This window comes from Syngnathus leptorhynchus, chromosome 18 (genome assembly GCF_054491065.1).
Source record: "Syngnathus leptorhynchus isolate UIUO chromosome 18, UIUO_Slep, whole genome shotgun sequence".
Classification (NCBI taxonomy): domain Eukaryota; kingdom Metazoa; phylum Chordata; class Actinopteri; order Syngnathiformes; family Syngnathidae; genus Syngnathus; species Syngnathus leptorhynchus.
The window spans coordinates 4,073,459-4,090,121 of NC_141212.1; the positions used below are offsets into that span (position 1 = coordinate 4,073,459).

General features: G+C 44.7%; 2 protein-coding genes and 1 long non-coding RNA gene across 6 annotated transcripts; 2 read left to right on the plus strand and 1 right to left on the minus strand.

Annotated features, from left to right (window-relative positions):
• The first annotated feature begins 170 nt into the window (after window positions 1-170).
• LOC147042461 (bromo adjacent homology domain-containing 1 protein) lies at window positions 171-8,522 on the plus strand. 3 transcript variants are annotated; one of them, XM_085938151.1, is made up of 7 exons: window positions 171-702; window positions 3,839-5,401; window positions 5,853-6,142; window positions 6,219-6,378; window positions 6,451-6,530; window positions 6,598-6,689; window positions 6,799-8,522. In XM_085938151.1, exons 2-7 carry the CDS (start codon window positions 3,859-3,861, stop codon window positions 6,983-6,985), a joined length of 2,352 nt encoding a protein of 783 aa, XP_085794277.1. In that variant the 5' UTR covers window positions 171-702; window positions 3,839-3,858; the 3' UTR covers window positions 6,986-8,522. The 3 variants fall into 3 exon arrangements, with proteins under 3 accessions (XP_085794277.1, XP_085794279.1, XP_085794276.1); XM_085938153.1 differs by lacking the exon at window positions 171-702 and adding an exon at window positions 2,489-2,883; XM_085938150.1 differs by lacking the exon at window positions 171-702 and having other exon boundaries at window positions 3,377-5,401.
• LOC147042462 (uncharacterized) lies at window positions 1,027-13,032 on the minus strand. 2 transcript variants are annotated; one of them, XR_015068969.1, is made up of 4 exons: window positions 12,526-13,032; window positions 11,354-11,454; window positions 10,908-11,046; window positions 1,027-1,146 (listed from the first exon to the last, which is right to left on the minus strand). It is a non-coding gene; the product is annotated as an uncharacterized LOC147042462 (long non-coding RNA). The 2 variants fall into 2 exon arrangements; XR_015068968.1 differs by lacking the exon at window positions 1,027-1,146 and adding an exon at window positions 6,274-6,683.
• Window positions 10,136-12,272, plus strand: LOC147042463 (uncharacterized). Its single transcript, XM_085938154.1, has 7 exons — window positions 10,136-10,301; window positions 10,855-11,052; window positions 11,163-11,292; window positions 11,374-11,475; window positions 11,670-11,704; window positions 11,780-11,806; window positions 11,995-12,272. Exons 1-7 carry the CDS (start codon window positions 10,136-10,138, stop codon window positions 12,270-12,272), a joined length of 936 nt encoding a protein of 311 aa, XP_085794280.1.
• Window positions 13,033-16,663: the final 3,631 nt, after the last annotated feature.

Below are 16,663 nucleotides of genomic sequence, written 5' to 3' on the forward strand. Positions count from 1 at the left end.
GTGAGTAAGTGACGGGAGGTTAAACTTAATGTAATATGGACACAGGTGGATCGTGTCCAGTGACGTCACAGCGAACCCTCTCCTGCAAAGTTACCAGGGCGGGTCTCGCATACGTGTACTAGGCGTGAGTGCGTGCGCGACGTGCGCCTGCCCCGCGGTATATAGTCACGCGTGGATACCCCTTTAAAAGCCTCACTATGTTGCCATCACATGCTCCAGCAGCACGCACGAGTAGGATATAGACGTTTCTTCTTGTCCTCCTCTTTCTTCTCCTTCTGCTTCTTCACCTCCGCTTCTTTTGAAATATTAGGAGAAAAGCCAGGAATCATCCACCAGCTTGCAGACTTTTCCATTCGGATTCTGGTTGAGCCTCGTTTGTTTCGCTGTCTGCCGCCTGGGCTGTTGTTTCGCACGCTGGCAGGAGGCGGCTGCGCCAAGCGTGAAGCTCCGTGCACTACAAGCCAGTCGAGCTGGCCGAGCAGGGCTTGGCGGTTACGGGGTGGTGGAAGTGGTGGAAGCGCTTGTGACCGGAGATCCGACTTGTGGAGGAAAAACCGAGTGGGAACGATTGATCGAAAGAGTGAGCGAGCGATCGGGCGGAAAAGGACTCGTTGGATCGGATTATTGGGAAGCGGTGCCCCCGGCCGGCTGGACCCTCGCACCAGTGAGCTTGAAACGGCTGCGTGGCTCAAGTCCATCGCGGTAAGTCCTCCGGTATTATCACCACTCGTCGCGGGCCTTTTAACAAATTCATGTCTCGGGGACATTTTCAGACTCATAATCCTGTTATATTATTAACAGTATGAATTCAAGTCGTGGTGGGAAAAGAGATTCCCAGGGAGTGGTAGTCTAGGACTTGTTTGTTATCCCATTGCACCCCCACCATCACCACCACCACCACCACCACCACCACCACCAGCAGCAGCAGCAGCAGCAGCAGCTCCAGCAGCTCCACACACACACACATTTTCCTCCACCGGTAAAGTGCAAGGCAAACAATGTAGTCATAGAGCGAAATTAGGCCAATTAGTCTGTACAATCCCATAAAAGACGGTCGGAAATGCAGCGGGAGTCCACAGTGTAGCCCACAGGATTAATTATTGGATTAATTTACCTTTTACATGGCCAGAAAAAGGTACTGTTTTGCTGTAAAAGTCAAAAGTCAAGGGTATTGAAATGGACAAAAAAAGCACTAAGTGTCAAAAGAATAACATACACACACAATGGAATCTTGTAGTAAATGCACAAATGTGCATGTATGCTGAAAAAACATTGTGACTAAGCGTTCATTTACTGTGTCATTTGACTACACTGATCCAAGTGCTATAAAGCTCAAGTATCAAGGCTATAAACTGGGGGCACAAAACATTGGAACTTTCATTCTTGGAATCCATTTATGTTAGATGAGCTACATGGTTGGATTTATTGTGCCTTTTTACAGGACCAAAAAATGTACCAGTAACTGTAAAGGTGAACTGTAAAACTACAAAATGGAAGCAATATTGAAACCTATTTATTATTTTACAGGTTCTTTTATCACAAACAAGATATCACATCTTCATCCATCCATCCATCCATTTTGTTTGTGATAAAAGAACCAGTAAACTAATTGACAAGTGAAAACAAAATGAACATAGTACAACTAATATTGAAACCTTGTAGTAACTGAGTCAAGCTCAAATATGACAAATTACTAGAACCCACAAGTCTTTTCCTTGACTGTAGAATTCAAGTGGGTAGAAAAAAATGGAAAAACAATGGAACCCAGCCAAATAAGATAATAAGACTCAAATATGACATTGGGGCCCGTATTAGCCACGCCCCCAGTCCCAAAATCAGGACTCGCGGGGTACATAAACACAATGTATTAAAGCGCAACAGTCGTTCCATCTCCACGCACACTTGCAAGGTAGATTGGTGCCATGACAACGCGCAACAAACATTGTGAGACCCCCGAGAGTATTTTTAATGTTCTAATATGTATTTAAAGCCCGTGTGAGTGTGCGTAATTATAGAGCAAATGAATTGCCATGATCCCTAACCCATAAACGCTAGTAGTTGACAATTAGGTCATAAGTGCAATGAGCTCACAAGGGAGATGATGGCATCATGACATCACTGATAAATCAGCTAGTGAGCGCATACAGTGCTCCAAGTGTTTTTATGACATGTTTTCACTCGCCTATCCACAAGGGAACGTTAGAAATTTCTGTACTCTAGATGTAAAAATCAATATACATATTTTTTAAAATACACATAGATCCACTTTTAAGATCATAATCACTGTAAATATGAGATGCATTCCCTCTGATCTTTAATTCACGTCATCAAGGGTCCTGTATTATTTTTAGCTGTTTTTTTATTAAAAATATTTAATTCATTTGCTGTTGTTACGCGTACATTAATCTTGATTTATTCCTTTTTGCAAAATACTCATCTCAAATTCTTTTTCCCCAATGAAATGGTTTTAGTCCCAAAACACCAAAATTAATTTGTTTCTTATTGCTGCTCAATTCTGTTGGCTGTCTATTAAAGGGACAAGCCGGGTTTGAATTCAGTTTGCGTTCCATTGTCAAAATATTATGCCTCGTATGGTTATGAAAATCAAATATTTTGCCTGTCAATTAGGGGAAGGTCCACAAATGCGCTGGTCATTTAGGATAGTTTGCTTCAACACGCAATAGGAAGCCAAATAGTCGTCCACGCTCGCGCACGCGTTCACAGTGTCACCGCGCACCTCCGCACCTCCCCAGCTATTCCAGTTCGAGGGGGCCGTGCCATCATCGCACCAGTCCGGCTTTCTCGCCTCGCCTCGCCTCGCTCTCCCCGTCACCCTCCTCCTCCCCGCACCCTCCACCCCGTCAAGCAGCAGGAAGTGCGGCGGTAAGTTGTCGCCTCGATCTTGGTCGTCGCCAACTTATTCCGATTGGAGGCTTGGAGAAAGCAAAGGATAATTTGTCGAAAATGTCATGTTTATTTGTCGAGAAGGGGAGGGAGGGGTCGAGCGAGGGAATCTGTCGACTCGGTTAGCGAGACGCTCGATCGTGTCCGCCGCCGTGCCGTTGATGAGAAAATGCGATCGGATCGGGGAGGGAGGAAAGCAGGGAAGGGGTGCCTTTTATTTTGCCTCTGTCCGCGCACCCCCACCTCAAACACACAAGTACACTTCTTCTTACCTCCCCTCCCTCCCCCAGACCATTTTTAGAGCCTTTTCACATGGGCAAGCTACGTCAGGGTTTACTGTATTCCATCCTTCTGACACATACATGCATGCACATATGGATGTGTGCATGCATGTAGAGTAAATGTGCCTGTGGTGCATTCAAGTGTGTGTGTGTTTGGAGAGAGAGGGGGGGGGTGACTTGGAATTCTTTACAAGCTTTTTTAATCTCTCAGAACCTTGAACACACCAATGCCGTCTGTCTAGCTATCTTGTTGTCATTGGATGACATACAAGCAAAAAAAAAATCGTCCACTTTCAGTGTTAATGCATGCAAGGTGCTTGTAGACTGTTATAATGGAAAGAAATGTAGCGTCTTGTTAAAAAAGAAAAAGTTCAAATGGAGAAAAGCGCGTAAGGATCATTTTAACGCACATGACTTGATACCACGGTTAACATCGGTCCATTTTGGTCCATTGCCCGAGCCATTTAACATCTGCTGTACGGCGAAACTTTGGCGGTGGGAATCGGCCGATGTCAATGCCACGATCTATATTAGTGATTATGTTCTTACTGAGAATGAGGTGATGATTTGTAAAGTATGTTAAGCACCTGAAGGCCACCTAAACTTCCTCCTCTGTGCGTAACTGCTCACCCCTGCCATGCTGTCATCTCCAGGCCACCTCCAGAAGCATGTGATGACCCACACCAAGCAGAAAGGTTCCCGCTGGGACCACCGCCCTTTGCAGCCACACGGCAGCACCATGGGCGGAGACCAGGCCGAGCGTGCCCTCCGCTTTGGCCGGACTAAGAAGATCGGCGAGGTCATCCGGCGAGAGAAAAATCACAAGGTGATGAAGGACAAGAGGGCCAAAGCGGAGGACAAGAAGTGGGACAGGAAATTGTATCCTCTGCGAGGGAGGCTTGGAGAGGGCATGAGCTGTCGTGTCCTCCTCACAAGGTTGGAGGAAAGCATCAGTAAGAAAGCTGAAGAGCGATCTCTCAAAGACAAGTCCAGGAAAAGAAAGCTAGGCCAAGCCAAGTTGGCATCGAAGGTCAAATCAAGCGCTCATGTCTCACAACCCCGCAAGCGACGCCTAGCCTCCCTAAATGCCGAGGCTGTCAACACTCTTCTCCTGGAAAGAGCCACTGACCTCCAACCGGCAGCCAAGGTGGCCAAAAAACACCAAGAGGATCCCATCAATAGAGGAGGTTCCCCAGATGAAGCAGGACCTCCAAAAGCCTCTCGAGGAACTGTCTCTAGACTGTCATCGTCTCATAAATTTGACCAAATCCCCAAGAAGGTCAAAACAACCAGGACCACCAAAGTAGACGGGAACCGGGCCTTGAGTTTGGAAATTCTGGATGTGCCGACACCGCGGCGACTGGCTGGACTCAATGCGGCCGCCCTACTGAAGTTGACCAGCTCGTCTGCTGCGTCCAAACAGCGAGTCAGAACCGCATCCAGCACAACTACCATGTCAAACTGCAAGACTCCTGCACAGACCCTAAAACAGCCCCCCAAAGTGAAACACAAAGAGCTCTCTCAGAAGCTCAAAGAGGCTCCCGTCAAAGCTTCCCCCATGCACTGTTGCTGCGCAGCATGCAAGGAGAAGGCCGGGTTTGAACCCAAAGTGGAGTGGGACTCCAGCACCCACTCTCTGCCCAAACCGGGCTACCAGTCCCGTAGCATGTTGGGCTACTCCCTCAAGAACGTGAAGGAAGAACAGCTGGAAACTGAGCTAAGCCCCTGCTACTGCTGCCCCCCTGAGGGCTCCGTGGAGTACTGCCACCGGCTGGCCTTCTTTCTGGGCCACCCCGAGTCGGGCGACCGAGGCGCCATGGGCTCGGGCGGCACGCTCGTCAAACGCGAGTGCCTAGTGACCACGCCGTCCCTGACGCACTCCCACCCGGCACTCGCTCTCAGCCCCCACCCTTGCGTATGTTACTACGTCCACATCGCCCCCCACACTGCAACGTCGGGCACGCTCGCCCCACGACCCTTGAACTTTGCGCCACCTGCCTTGTGCTCCAACCGGACAATGGGTTCCAAACCGGGTCCCCGCGTCACCCACACCCCTGGCATGCCTCACCCAGCCTGCTGCAATTCTGTGACGTCACCATGTTACGGCGACGCCTACGGGATGAGCGGCTACGCGTGCAGAGCCATGCCCCCCGTCACCAGCAGGGGGTGCTCTTTTGACGCGGGGTGCACCGGATGCTCACATGGCATCAAAACAGGTTTGTGAGAAAACAAACTCCTTCATCTAGGCTCAAATTTAGCTTGATAATGTTTACCCCAAACATGTTGTCAGAAGCTACGTGAGAACCACAACAATTGCTCATTTCAAGGACTCCATTGGTAATTAGCTCTCGACCTTGTGATAGCCTCGGCCAGCTCCGTCCCCTTAAGACTCCAAAACCCCAAAGCGGATTTATCCCGGCAAACCTTGGTTTTAATTTGGTGAATCACAATTTCAAATACAGTCAACTGCACAGTCAAAATGACAATCCCAAGGGTGCGAATTTTACGATCAAGATAAACACAAGGCTACACAACAACCTTGTGCAAGTTGACTCCCAATAGAGAGATGAGTACTCGGGTCTACTGCACAAATAGGACCATATTCTCCTATATTAGTTTAAGCATACTTTTCAAATACGTGACTTTGTCGCCTTCCTTATTTTCCAGAAACGTACTCCTCTCCTCAAGGTGACCACAACCCCTCCATTCTGGTGCCGCCATCTTTGCCTCTCTCCAACTGCCCTTTATCCAGCGTGCCCACTACCACCCAGACTGCTAACCCCCACCTGCCACCCCGGGCCCGGCTAAAAGCGTCCGCCAACCGCCCGTCCGGTGCCTCCGACAGAGATCAAAATGCCGAGCCGAGATTCCCGCAACAAAAGCGAATCAGTCGCAGACGAGCCACCAACGGATGGCGGCCTGTGGGGGACCCCACAGAGAAGGAGGTCTTCATCGCGGTGAGATTAACACACAAACAATTTTAATATCACCTTGGGGGCAATTTTTGACAATTTCGTTTTTTTGCGTTGTCAGGGGGAGGACGAGATGGCGCTCAGGCAGTGCTACGAGGGCGTGGAGAGGGACGGTGAGGTGATCCACATCCGAGACACGGTGCTGCTGCGCTCGGGCCCCAGGAAGAAATCTCTCCCTTACGTGGCCAAGATATCCGCCCTGTGGGAGGATCCCAAAAGCGGTACGAGGGAAACCGAGGGACAGAGTGTCAAGGTTGCTGACGTCCATTATGTGTTTTTATTGGTCGCTTCAGGGGAGCTGATGATGAGTCTTTTCTGGTACTACCGACCGGAGCACACGCAAGGGGGGCGAGACCCCAGCACACACTGTGAGGTGAGATTACGCTACATCATGATACTTCAAAACAAATTGGTGCGAAAAAAAAATGTCTCCTCTTCAGAACGAGATCTTTGCCTCTCGACATCAGGACGAGAACAGCGTAGCTTGCATTGAAGACAGATGCTACGTCCTCCCGCTAGCCCAGTACTGTAGGTGAGGGACAACAAGCATGACAATTTTACAGCAGGCTGTCCCAATACATTTGTCCATATGTCGAACTCGAGAATGTTATCATATTTTGCGTTTGTTTTTATGAACGTAGATATTGTGCCTTGATGAAGCGTCGTTCCGAAGGCGCCCTACCCAACGACGGCGTGGTGCCCTGCTGCACGGATTTTACCCCGCCCTCCCACCGCTGTGTGCCCACAGACGTGGACCCCGAGCTGGTCTACCTCTGCCGACACGTCTACGACTTCCGCTACGGACGCATACTCAAGAATCTGCAGTAGGGAGGGAATCGGTGGCGACAACATTCACTTAAGCGGCACATGTCTAGTCATTAAGTTTACGCTACAGCGCTAATGTCGTTGCGCGTGTGAGCCCTTTAGCCAGCTGAAGAGGTTACGGCCAAATCCTCGTCTCTTTCAGCTCGCTTGTATTTTCTGCTTCCATCAAATCAGATTTTTCTGCTTCCTCCCCCCTTCCACCATTGCGCCTTTGCCTACCAGGCATGCTGAACACCAGGCTGATCTGGGCCCCCCCTTGCCCCCTCCCTCATCCCCCCCCAAAAGCACCTTAGCAGCATGTTTGTTCCGTTTGTAAGCCAGTGGCGAAAGTGCCAACACCGAGCCTCCGCTGAAGGAGGAGATAATCGACAGTTGTGTGTGTGTGTGTGTGTGTGTGCGTGCGTGCGGGAGTCGGCAAGTGTTGTCACTGTGGATAAATGTGGGAATGTGTGATATGTGTGCCTGACTTTTTTTTTTTGCCAGCGAGGCTTTCAGGCAATCAAACCAAACAAAAGCAGCTTTTTACAGGAAGCCAATCTTTCGGTACCGCTCACTTATTTTTTCTGAATCAACACAATGTATGACCAAAGTCCATTTAAAATTTCTGTCAAATGAACTGTCACAAAAATACTGAAATGACGATGATGTCATCTCATTTTATTTAGAGATTGACTTTTTTTTCTGAACGGCCCACTCGTCTAGGAGCTTTAGTACCTGCTTTGAAAGCCTTGTTAAAATTGCACTAAAACATTTCTTGAGTTGTTATCGGGGTGGGGCACAAAGAGGGACGTCGTAACTGTAAACATGTCTGCTTTTGTTCATGTAAAAAAAAATATTGTAAAGGGGTTGAGTAGTACTAGTTATGCGTAATATAGAAAGCCAGCGTTGGAGGGTGCATGAATCCAAATATTTGGCCCCAATCAGAGCCTGATCGTGTCGTATAGATCTCGATGAAGCCTATTTAAATTTACTTTCCTATGATAGCACATGCAATATATTTTTAGATGATTTTTTTTTATTTCCCTCTCTGGGGTGTTAAAGCAACTTAACTATTTAATTTTATTTTCAACATGTTAAATTCCCCTTCTGATAAAAAAAAAACTAAGTGTACATATTTAATCCAAGCACTGTTTGAATAGACACATAGTGTAGTATTTTTGCAAGATCTGTATTAATTATATTTAAGGTAAGGATATTTAAATGGAGTCAAGTGTAGAGGTCAGTTTAACTTATTCGGGGGCATGCTCTGTGGAATTAATGATCTGCTTTGATGAAATTGATTGATTGAAATTGATTAGATCAGTAAAGATACCCTTCAGCCATTTTTTTTTTGGCAGTTCGTGCCAGTGCTTCTCATGGACATATATTTTGATATATTTGGAAAAAGTTTTGGGATGAACATAACGATGTTTAGATATTTTTGCAGTAGAGACGTGTCTATCAAATATTATTGTTGCTTTTTGTCGCACCCTGGAAAATCTCTTGAATTGATGTAACATCCCTACTGATTTTAATGTTGCATTGAAAGAATATTTATACATTTTAATGAAGTTCTTTGTGAAATTTCTCTGTGTTCTTTTTTCACCCAGGAATGCTCATCATTCTCAACAAAATTGGATCATGATTTCTCAGTAATTTGATAAAGTCTAGTGGAAAAAATGTCCCCATTTAAACATCTCACAAAAAAATGTCGGAAGCACGGCAAACGCACTAAATTTTAGATCTAGAATTGCTCCTGATAGGAAGAAAAGTCTCTTTACAGCTATTCTAGAAATATTTGGCCCTCACCCTTCTAGATGGCGTTTGCAAAAGGGAAGCTGCATGTGATCAAAACAGGAAGTGTGCGATGTTTCCCCGTCGGCGAGATAAACATGCATAAAGATCTCCACAGGAGGGCAGCAGTGAGACAGAAGTGTATTTCTATTAGTGTGGAACGGGGTCAGAAGGTCGCTATAGCTGCATCTCTTGAGGTTGGGAGTAAAAATGACTGCTGGAATCATGGCCACGCCCACACATACCACACATTTGAATGAACACAGATACACTAAATGTATCCTCCAGGAATTTGTTTTATGTCTGGGCCTGAACTGTGAAAGAATTTCATCCCATGTACTGTACACACTCGCACACACACACAAAGTTTACCACCCCCACTGGATTGTGTGTGGAGATGGCTTAGCGGCTTCTTAATCTGTCCTCTGAGTGACATCAAGCTCTCTGTGCCCTGACTAGCCCGCCAAGTTGCAAGGTGGGTAGCGGGCAAGGGGGGCGAAGGTGACCCCACAGCATGGCTGCCGGCATGAACGAGGGAGACTTGGAATTGGTGGACCCTGGTTTGGGCATGGAAGAGGACCCTGGGGCCCTCCTCAAGAGGGGCTCGCTGAAAGAAAGCTACCACAGCGACTCTCTTCTAGCGCCTGACGCCGACTCCTTGACAGGTAGATGAATTTTTTTTTGTCATGAAATGTTTTCTAACTACAGGGAGGGCGCGACCTTTGTAGATCTGAGATGCAGTTTCGGACTGCTAATTCCCTTTTACAGGAGTGGGATTATGTGCTATTCTAATCCCAATCACTGTATGGGAAGTGTGCGGATGATGTCACAGCCGGTTGGAGGGGACAAACTGGAAATTAGAAGCCGATTAAGAGACACTTTAATGATTACAGTGCTACCTTGATTTCCGAGTTTGTTCCAAATCAACAACTTAATTTATTTGAACGTGAAATTTTTCATTCATTAACATGTCTATGCTGTTTCCCATTACGTATGAACAATAAGCAAAGCTAAAGCTAAATAGATTCTTGCTCCAATGTGGATGTCGCCGTCCTATCTGCCAATGAAGACGTTGAAAAAAGAAAAGGAAGAGGCCACATTCTCCCCATTTGGTGTCCTTTTCTATCAGTGACAGATTTATGTGAGAGGCCAGAGGGGCGGGGTCAAAGAGGCTCAGTCTGGGGGATTATCAGTGTACCCCCTCACACACAACAATTTAGGCTGATTTGGACCACGGCTAAGGTTTTAAGCCCAGAGCGAAGGGGCTTTAAACACAACAGCATCCCGGTGGTATTGCCACTCGCCGTGGAAACCGGAGCAGGCTCAGCATCAGGAGGCCCGGATGCCACCAGGTGGGTTCAAGAATTGAGTCTGCGGAAGATGGACGGAGTGAGTGGATCCAGAGGAGGATTGAGGAGGACAGAGAGAGTGTGCTCTCGCCAGGAAAGGAAGAGAAGGAATACGGCCAAGGTGGCGGAGGAAGGCCCGGCGGGCCCGCAAAGGTTCCCTCGTGATTATTCATCGTCGACGTCCAGCGGCTCACATGGTAGACCACCACAATTGTTGCAAGGACTCTTTGTTTACCGTCCTGCTGTGCTTTGACCTTGTTTGCTTTTAGTCTGACTGTCGTGCGTGAGACCGAAAGGAGGTTAGAAAGCTTAATCTTAATGCTGATGAACAGACAAATATGGATTTTATGATTTGCTCAGTCTTTTTTATTTATTCAGAATTTCTCTTTGTTTTTTTTGCATCCACTTGATTATCACGCATTTAATATTGATTAATTTTAAAAAATATATTTGCGTATGTTAGGGATCATTGTTTTATTGATAATCACATTTTCATAGCAGACAATATATTATTAAATATTATTTGACATACTTCATAATAGTAAAGACTTTTTTAGGGAAATTATGGAATGCAATTTAATAACCGTATGAAGAAAGTGTTTGGTGATATGAGAGATGGACCCATCTGTCATTCCATTTGACAAATCCGCAATCTTAATCATGTGACCCGATGTAAACAAGCCAGGGATTTCATGAAAGCATTGATGAGATGTGTTACGTAATGAACGCTGACAACATGGCCTCATCCAGATGGTCGCAGCTCGGCGGCTAGCAACTTGGATGTGGCCGACCGGCTCACCTACCTGGAGCAGAGGATGCAGATGCAGGAGGACGAGATCCAGTTACTGAAGATGACCCTGGCTGATGTTCTCAAGAGGCTCAACATCTCAGAGGAGCACCAAGCCGCCAATGCTACTGCATCGGGCAGGAGGACATCAGGCACTAAAGGTTTGCAAAGATCTCTTTTAATGATCACGTATATCCGCCACAACTTTGTCTCTAAACCTTTTACTGAAAAAACATTAACATTTTTATGTACATTATTGTCTCCACCACAGGGAGGCCTGTCTCATTGGGTCTACCCCCAAGAGCACCCATGGGGTCCTCAGGTGTTGCCAACTTAAGGAAGTGCTCCACGTTACCATCTGGAGCTACCTGCAGGAACTACAGTCCGACACCCCCTCAGTGGTGAGACGATACTATTATATTCAAAATAAAAATATTGATGTAAGGATGAATGTATCCTTACTTGTTGTGTCTTCTTTGCAGTGGTGTCAAGAGCCCGGCAGGCAGTGTGAAGGACAGTCCATGTAAGACCTCCAAAACGCGTCCGTCCTCATCGGCGTCGTCCTGTGCAAGCACACAAGAAGGGTGCAAATGTTTATCTTAACAAATAGAACAGCAGAGAAATTGAGAATAAGGAGAACACCAAAAATGGTTCTAATAAAGAGCCTTGAGGGACACCTTGGTTAAATGCATTTGAACTGTCTTGCTCTTGATCAATGAATTAGTTGTATGATTTTGCTATTTTGATTACAATAATAATCTTCACTCAATGTCATTAGGAGCAGCAGATCCAAGGAGGAACTTGTGAGCTTAGGTAAAAGATTTGAGTTTCAGTATTATTTTTGATGCAAGTCTTTACACGAGACACTGACGTGCTGTTACTATGCAGGCATGAGGCGAGTGACGCACAGCAAAGGTAGGATTCACTCATGATGAAATTCCCACACTATCTAGTATTGAATTTTGTATTTGAGTAGTGTTTCTGTGTCTACCCTTCATTTATTTCCTCATCTCACCATGACTTCTTTCCCTTGTCCCCTTCGTGTTGCCCCCATCACATTCACCACCATTTCTACCTCCTCCCCATCTCACCGCTTCACTTAGTGACTATGCAGATCTATCTGAGCCCCCTCGCAAGAAAGACTGGGTCTTCTGAAACCACTGCAACATCTGCCCCCACGGTACCAGCAACCGGGGGCAGTGGTGGGCCAGGGGCGACCCAGCATGCCAAATCCGACGCAAGGAGGAAGAGCCCGACCTTTATGTTGAACCTTCAGAAGACTTCCACCAATGTCTCCAGTCAGCAGAACACACAGCACGATGGTAATAGCCACAAAAGCCCCATCAAGTCCACCAGCCAGTACTTTCAGATTTGTTACTGACCAGCAAGAACTAACACCTCCATTTTGTTTTAGCTTACTTTTTGACTTAACAAATTCATAATAAGTAACTCTCTAGAAAGTAGGAATGCATGTAGTTGTGAGTCTGAAGCAACACAATATATGCAAAAAAAAATATTTGACCTTAGGTTTAAAAATTAAGTGAAATCAAACTTCTTGTTTAAAACCATACCTATGCCTTGTTTCAAACCCTAAATAGAAAAAAAACAAAGTAACAAAAAAAATGTTACTCAACTGTAGGGGGGTGGGGGTGGATACTGGTAGGAAGCCTTTAGTGAATGAGAGTGCATATTCGCTAATTGTGTCTATTGTTTGTAGTTATATTTCCACAATGTGTATTGTTAATCAACCTGGTAGGTTATGTGTAGTAAAAAAATAAATGAACTTGTGATGTGATTTCTTTCCTTTTTTTAGGCAATCCATTTAGTACTCAAAGTGATGCCTTTAAAGATCCGTTTTAGAACAAAATATTGGTACAAATGTTTGCTTAACGTGGTGGCGTCGTTGCTGTTGTCCAGTCATTCTGCCTTTCTGCAGGTTGTCAAACGCACTTCCTTTTGAATTGAGCTTTCTCGGTTGCCGTACGCACGCCAGTTCGTTGTACCTACGACCGGTGACTGCTGTGTTTTAAGAGAGTATTGCAAACATTTTTAAGCTCTCTATTTGCCGTTTGCATGTAAATATGCAGGAACATCATTACGACACGACCTCCTCGAGTTTGTTTGTTGCTCGCTAACTATCGTAGAACAAAGTAGCTTTTCAACGTGCACTTGTGTTGGCTCGTGAGTGAACGATTCGTTCAATAGAAGGAATGTTTTCAGTGAACGTGAGTGAACGAATCTCTTCCTAAAGTGTTCATATGACTTCAACCAGTAGGTGTCGGTAATGCCTCTTGAAGCTGGTGCCACCTCGCCGTAAAGCAAAACGAAGAAGAAAATGACGTAACTTCCTGTTCACAAACGAGTCGCGAAATCCATTTCCTGTTCACCAACGAACGAATCAGTGAGTGACTAATTCGCATTTCCAGTTAATCGAGAGAACGGATCAGTGAGTGAGTGAATCCTGACTTTCCCGTTCGCGAACGACTCAATGGGTGAACTGCCTTCCTTCTCGTGCATCAACGGATAAGTTAGTGAACGTGTTGCATCTCCTAAATGGTTGGGAAGATTCACCGATATGCATCGGAAAATCGATACAACCTGTAAAATGCAGTTGCATCGTATCGCACCGGATCGCATTGTTTTAAAATTAAATCGTACTATATCACGCCGTATCGCAGGAGATTGGATAATCGTATCCCATTTTATCGTTGGCGATTCCGAGAATCGTGAATGCATCGAATCGTTGGCAGTGTATCGAGATTAAGCCACTTTCTGAGAGTTTTGCAGTCATAAAAATAGTCAGAGCACCCAATTTGAAAAATATTTATTTCGATTTCTTTTGTACACTGTGGGCGCCAGGAAGCCATAAAGGTGGAAACAATACAATTGATTTGACGGACTAATTGGTGGACTGTAATGCGTTTTTAATGTTCGCGTCACTCCTATTCACTGACATAATACACTGGCAGGCTCCTGTCGATCACCTTGAAAAGAAATCTGGATGTGACTTATGCGAAATTGATCATTGCACTTCGAACTCAACAAATTGGTCGCCTTCCAGCGGAGAAAATTGAACAAATTCAATGGTGCTGAGCTATATTCAAACAACAATAGACTGTTTTCTTTTGTAAAGACTTGATTTAATTGCAGAGCGTGACGTACGTCATGATATTAGGCCCTTAATTAGTGGCAATTCTCACAAGTGTCGAGCACTGAAAGGTTTTCCATTTCTTGGAATTCAGTCAAATCTAAAAGGAGACTGCAAGCTCCTTGACATCCTATTTTTTTTTCTCTCCCTAGTCTTTCCAACTGGCTATGAAACTCCTGTTTGAAACTTGTTTTTGACCAATTTACCTATTTAAAAAGGTATTAAAAAATAGGTAAAAATTTACCTATTTGAAAAAAGTTACCTATTTAGAGTAGGTTTGAAATAACGTATATGCATATATATGCCTAAATATTGTTATCCACTATATCGACTGCAGTTTCACACAGTTAACTCTCTCTCTCACACACACGCACACTGATTTTTTTTAATACTTCAATATATAATAATTTAATAATTCATATACACGCCTAATTATTGTTATCTAACATATCTACTGCAATTTCACATTAGATTGCTGGTTTGAAATTTATTATTTTAATAAACATTTATGTTAAAACTTGTCTGGTGTTTTATTCCTTGTTATTTTTTTGGGCATGAAAACATAAAAATCTGACATTTGGTTAACTGCTTTATATGACAATATGTATGTATTTTACGTTGTGTAATAAGTGTTGGTGTCCCCCAAAATAAAGAGCAAGTAGTCAAATACACATTCTTGACACGTACCTAATGGAGTGTCCCAGTGACGTTACAGATCAAACAGCCAATCAGAAAAATCATTCACTTGTCTGTAACCCAGCGTAAAATGAACATGTACATTTTTCCTTTTCATGACCAGACGTCCTTTATGTACTATACACTACCTAATAAAAAGGCCGGAATTCCCCGACAAAATGGCACAATGTTTTTAAACTTTACCCGGTGATCGGCAGAGCATGGTTCGAGTTCTCTACGAAGCGGACTTTGAGCTAAAGTTTGCATCGTGTAAGACTGCGGTTCATGCCTAATGAAGCGGTTCATGTAATGACGCCAAGCTACCGCAAGATGGCAGTGCCCCCATTCACTCCTATGTAACCCAGCGTAAAATGAACATTTCCATTTTTCCTTTTCGACCAACGTCCTCTGTGTACAATACACTTCCTAATAAAAAATCCGAATTTCCACGGCAAAATGGTTTATAATTTTACCTGGTGATCGGGAGAGCACGGTTCGAGTCCCACACAAAGCCGACTTTAAGCTAAAGTCTGCATAGTGTAAAACTCGAACTCAAAGGAACCAGCCCTCCAAAACCATGCAGAGCTTCCTCAAGGTAGCCTCCATTTTCAGAGTTGATGCTAACAAAAAAAAAAAAAGTACGAAAAAGCAGCTTGATGTCTTTCTCGTTGTGTGCAGGTGTCCACCCTGGAGGCTTAACATTTCAGGAACTGTGCCTATGCACCAGCGACTGGCTCAATGTTCCTTTTTCTTTCCAGGCAGAGGTGGCAAATCCTGGTCCACAAAGTGAAAAGCCTGCCTGCCTGCCACAGTTTGTCTTCAGCCTCTAAGCTTGTTCACCTGGGTCTGTGCTGCCAGAAGAAACCTCTGCTGGTAAGAGAAGGCAAGTAAATGACATTTTAGCAAACATATTTAAAAGTTTTACCTTTTTTTTTGTGTACAGTGTGAAGTATTTGCTCACAGCAGAAGCTGAGGACCAGAGAAAAGGTGATACCAGCAGCACTTGTTACTTACTCAGCTCTAAGGCAACCTGAGAAGTGAGACACTTTAATCTTTATTCAATTACTTTTTTTTTCTCCTATTTTCTGACAGGAAGGAATAAAATCAACTTCCTGGGTCATGCAGCAAGGAACAAATCTGCTTCCTGGTCATGCAACTTGCAATACTCAGTGTGTGAGTGTGTGTGGGGGGGGGGACGATTCGCTGAACGATTCGTTTGAATGAATATTTTGAGTGAACTAATTATAAAGATTCAGATCACTTAAAAGAACTGGAACGCACATCACCGGATTGATTGTCGCGTTTGTGACATTTTATATGGGATTTTTGTGATGACGTCATTAACAGGCAAAAGGGGTAAAATAAAAACTAAAAGATGGAGCTTAATGGCAAAGTTTTTTTTCTTAATTATTCAGAGCACATTGAGTCAAATTATTTTTGTGTGTTATTGGTTGCATGACGTGTTTGTTGTGATATATCAGCGAGACGTCTGTCACGTTTCAAACACAGACAACCTGTTAGCAGGAGAACATAAATGACGCGAGATGTCATTAGACAGCGGGACGAGCGACGGGGGAGCGGGAGCCTAGCGTGTGTGTGTCAAATCATTGCTCCTGCCTGCTGATAACATGCTGTCATCAGGAACAGAAACATGAGATTGTTGGATCGACTGTGTCAATCATTGCACCTCCAGTAACACGTTAAAACAGTGAGGTTTGAAGGATTTTAAACTCTTCAAATGAGTGCAAAATGGATTTATTCCTGCTATGACTAAAGTTAATAGAAAGACTGATGCTTCAATGGCTTAAGATAACTATAACATTACAACATTTATTCATATTGTTTTGCTTTGCTTGCACACTTGATTATTTATTTTTTTTGCACAAATTAAACTGCAAAAAAAGAGAAACTTATCTCCTTATTTTCCCAACTTTTCACAAGGGAACAAA

What these genes read in the sequence shown, in the direction of transcription:
- LOC147042461 (XM_085938150.1), top strand. Translation starts at nt 3,823, where the DNA reads ATGCTGTCATCTCCAGGCCACCTCCAGAAGCATGTGATGACCCACACC. An exon ending in CTCACATGGCATCAAAACAG is followed by an intron (nt 5,402 to 5,852) that starts GTTTGTGAGAAA and finishes CTTATTTTCCAG; the next exon opens with AAACGTACTCCTCTCCTCAA. An exon ending in ACCCCAGCACACACTGTGAG is followed by an intron (nt 6,531 to 6,597) that starts GTGAGATTACGC and finishes TCTCCTCTTCAG; the next exon opens with AACGAGATCTTTGCCTCTCG.
- LOC147042463 (XM_085938154.1), top strand. Translation starts at nt 10,136, where the DNA reads ATGGACGGAGTGAGTGGATCCAGAGGAGGATTGAGGAGGACAGAGAGA. An exon ending in GAGGACATCAGGCACTAAAG is followed by an intron (nt 11,053 to 11,162) that starts GTTTGCAAAGAT and finishes TCTCCACCACAG; the next exon opens with GGAGGCCTGTCTCATTGGGT. An exon ending in GGAGGAACTTGTGAGCTTAG is followed by an intron (nt 11,705 to 11,779) that starts GTAAAAGATTTG and finishes GTTACTATGCAG; the next exon opens with GCATGAGGCGAGTGACGCAC.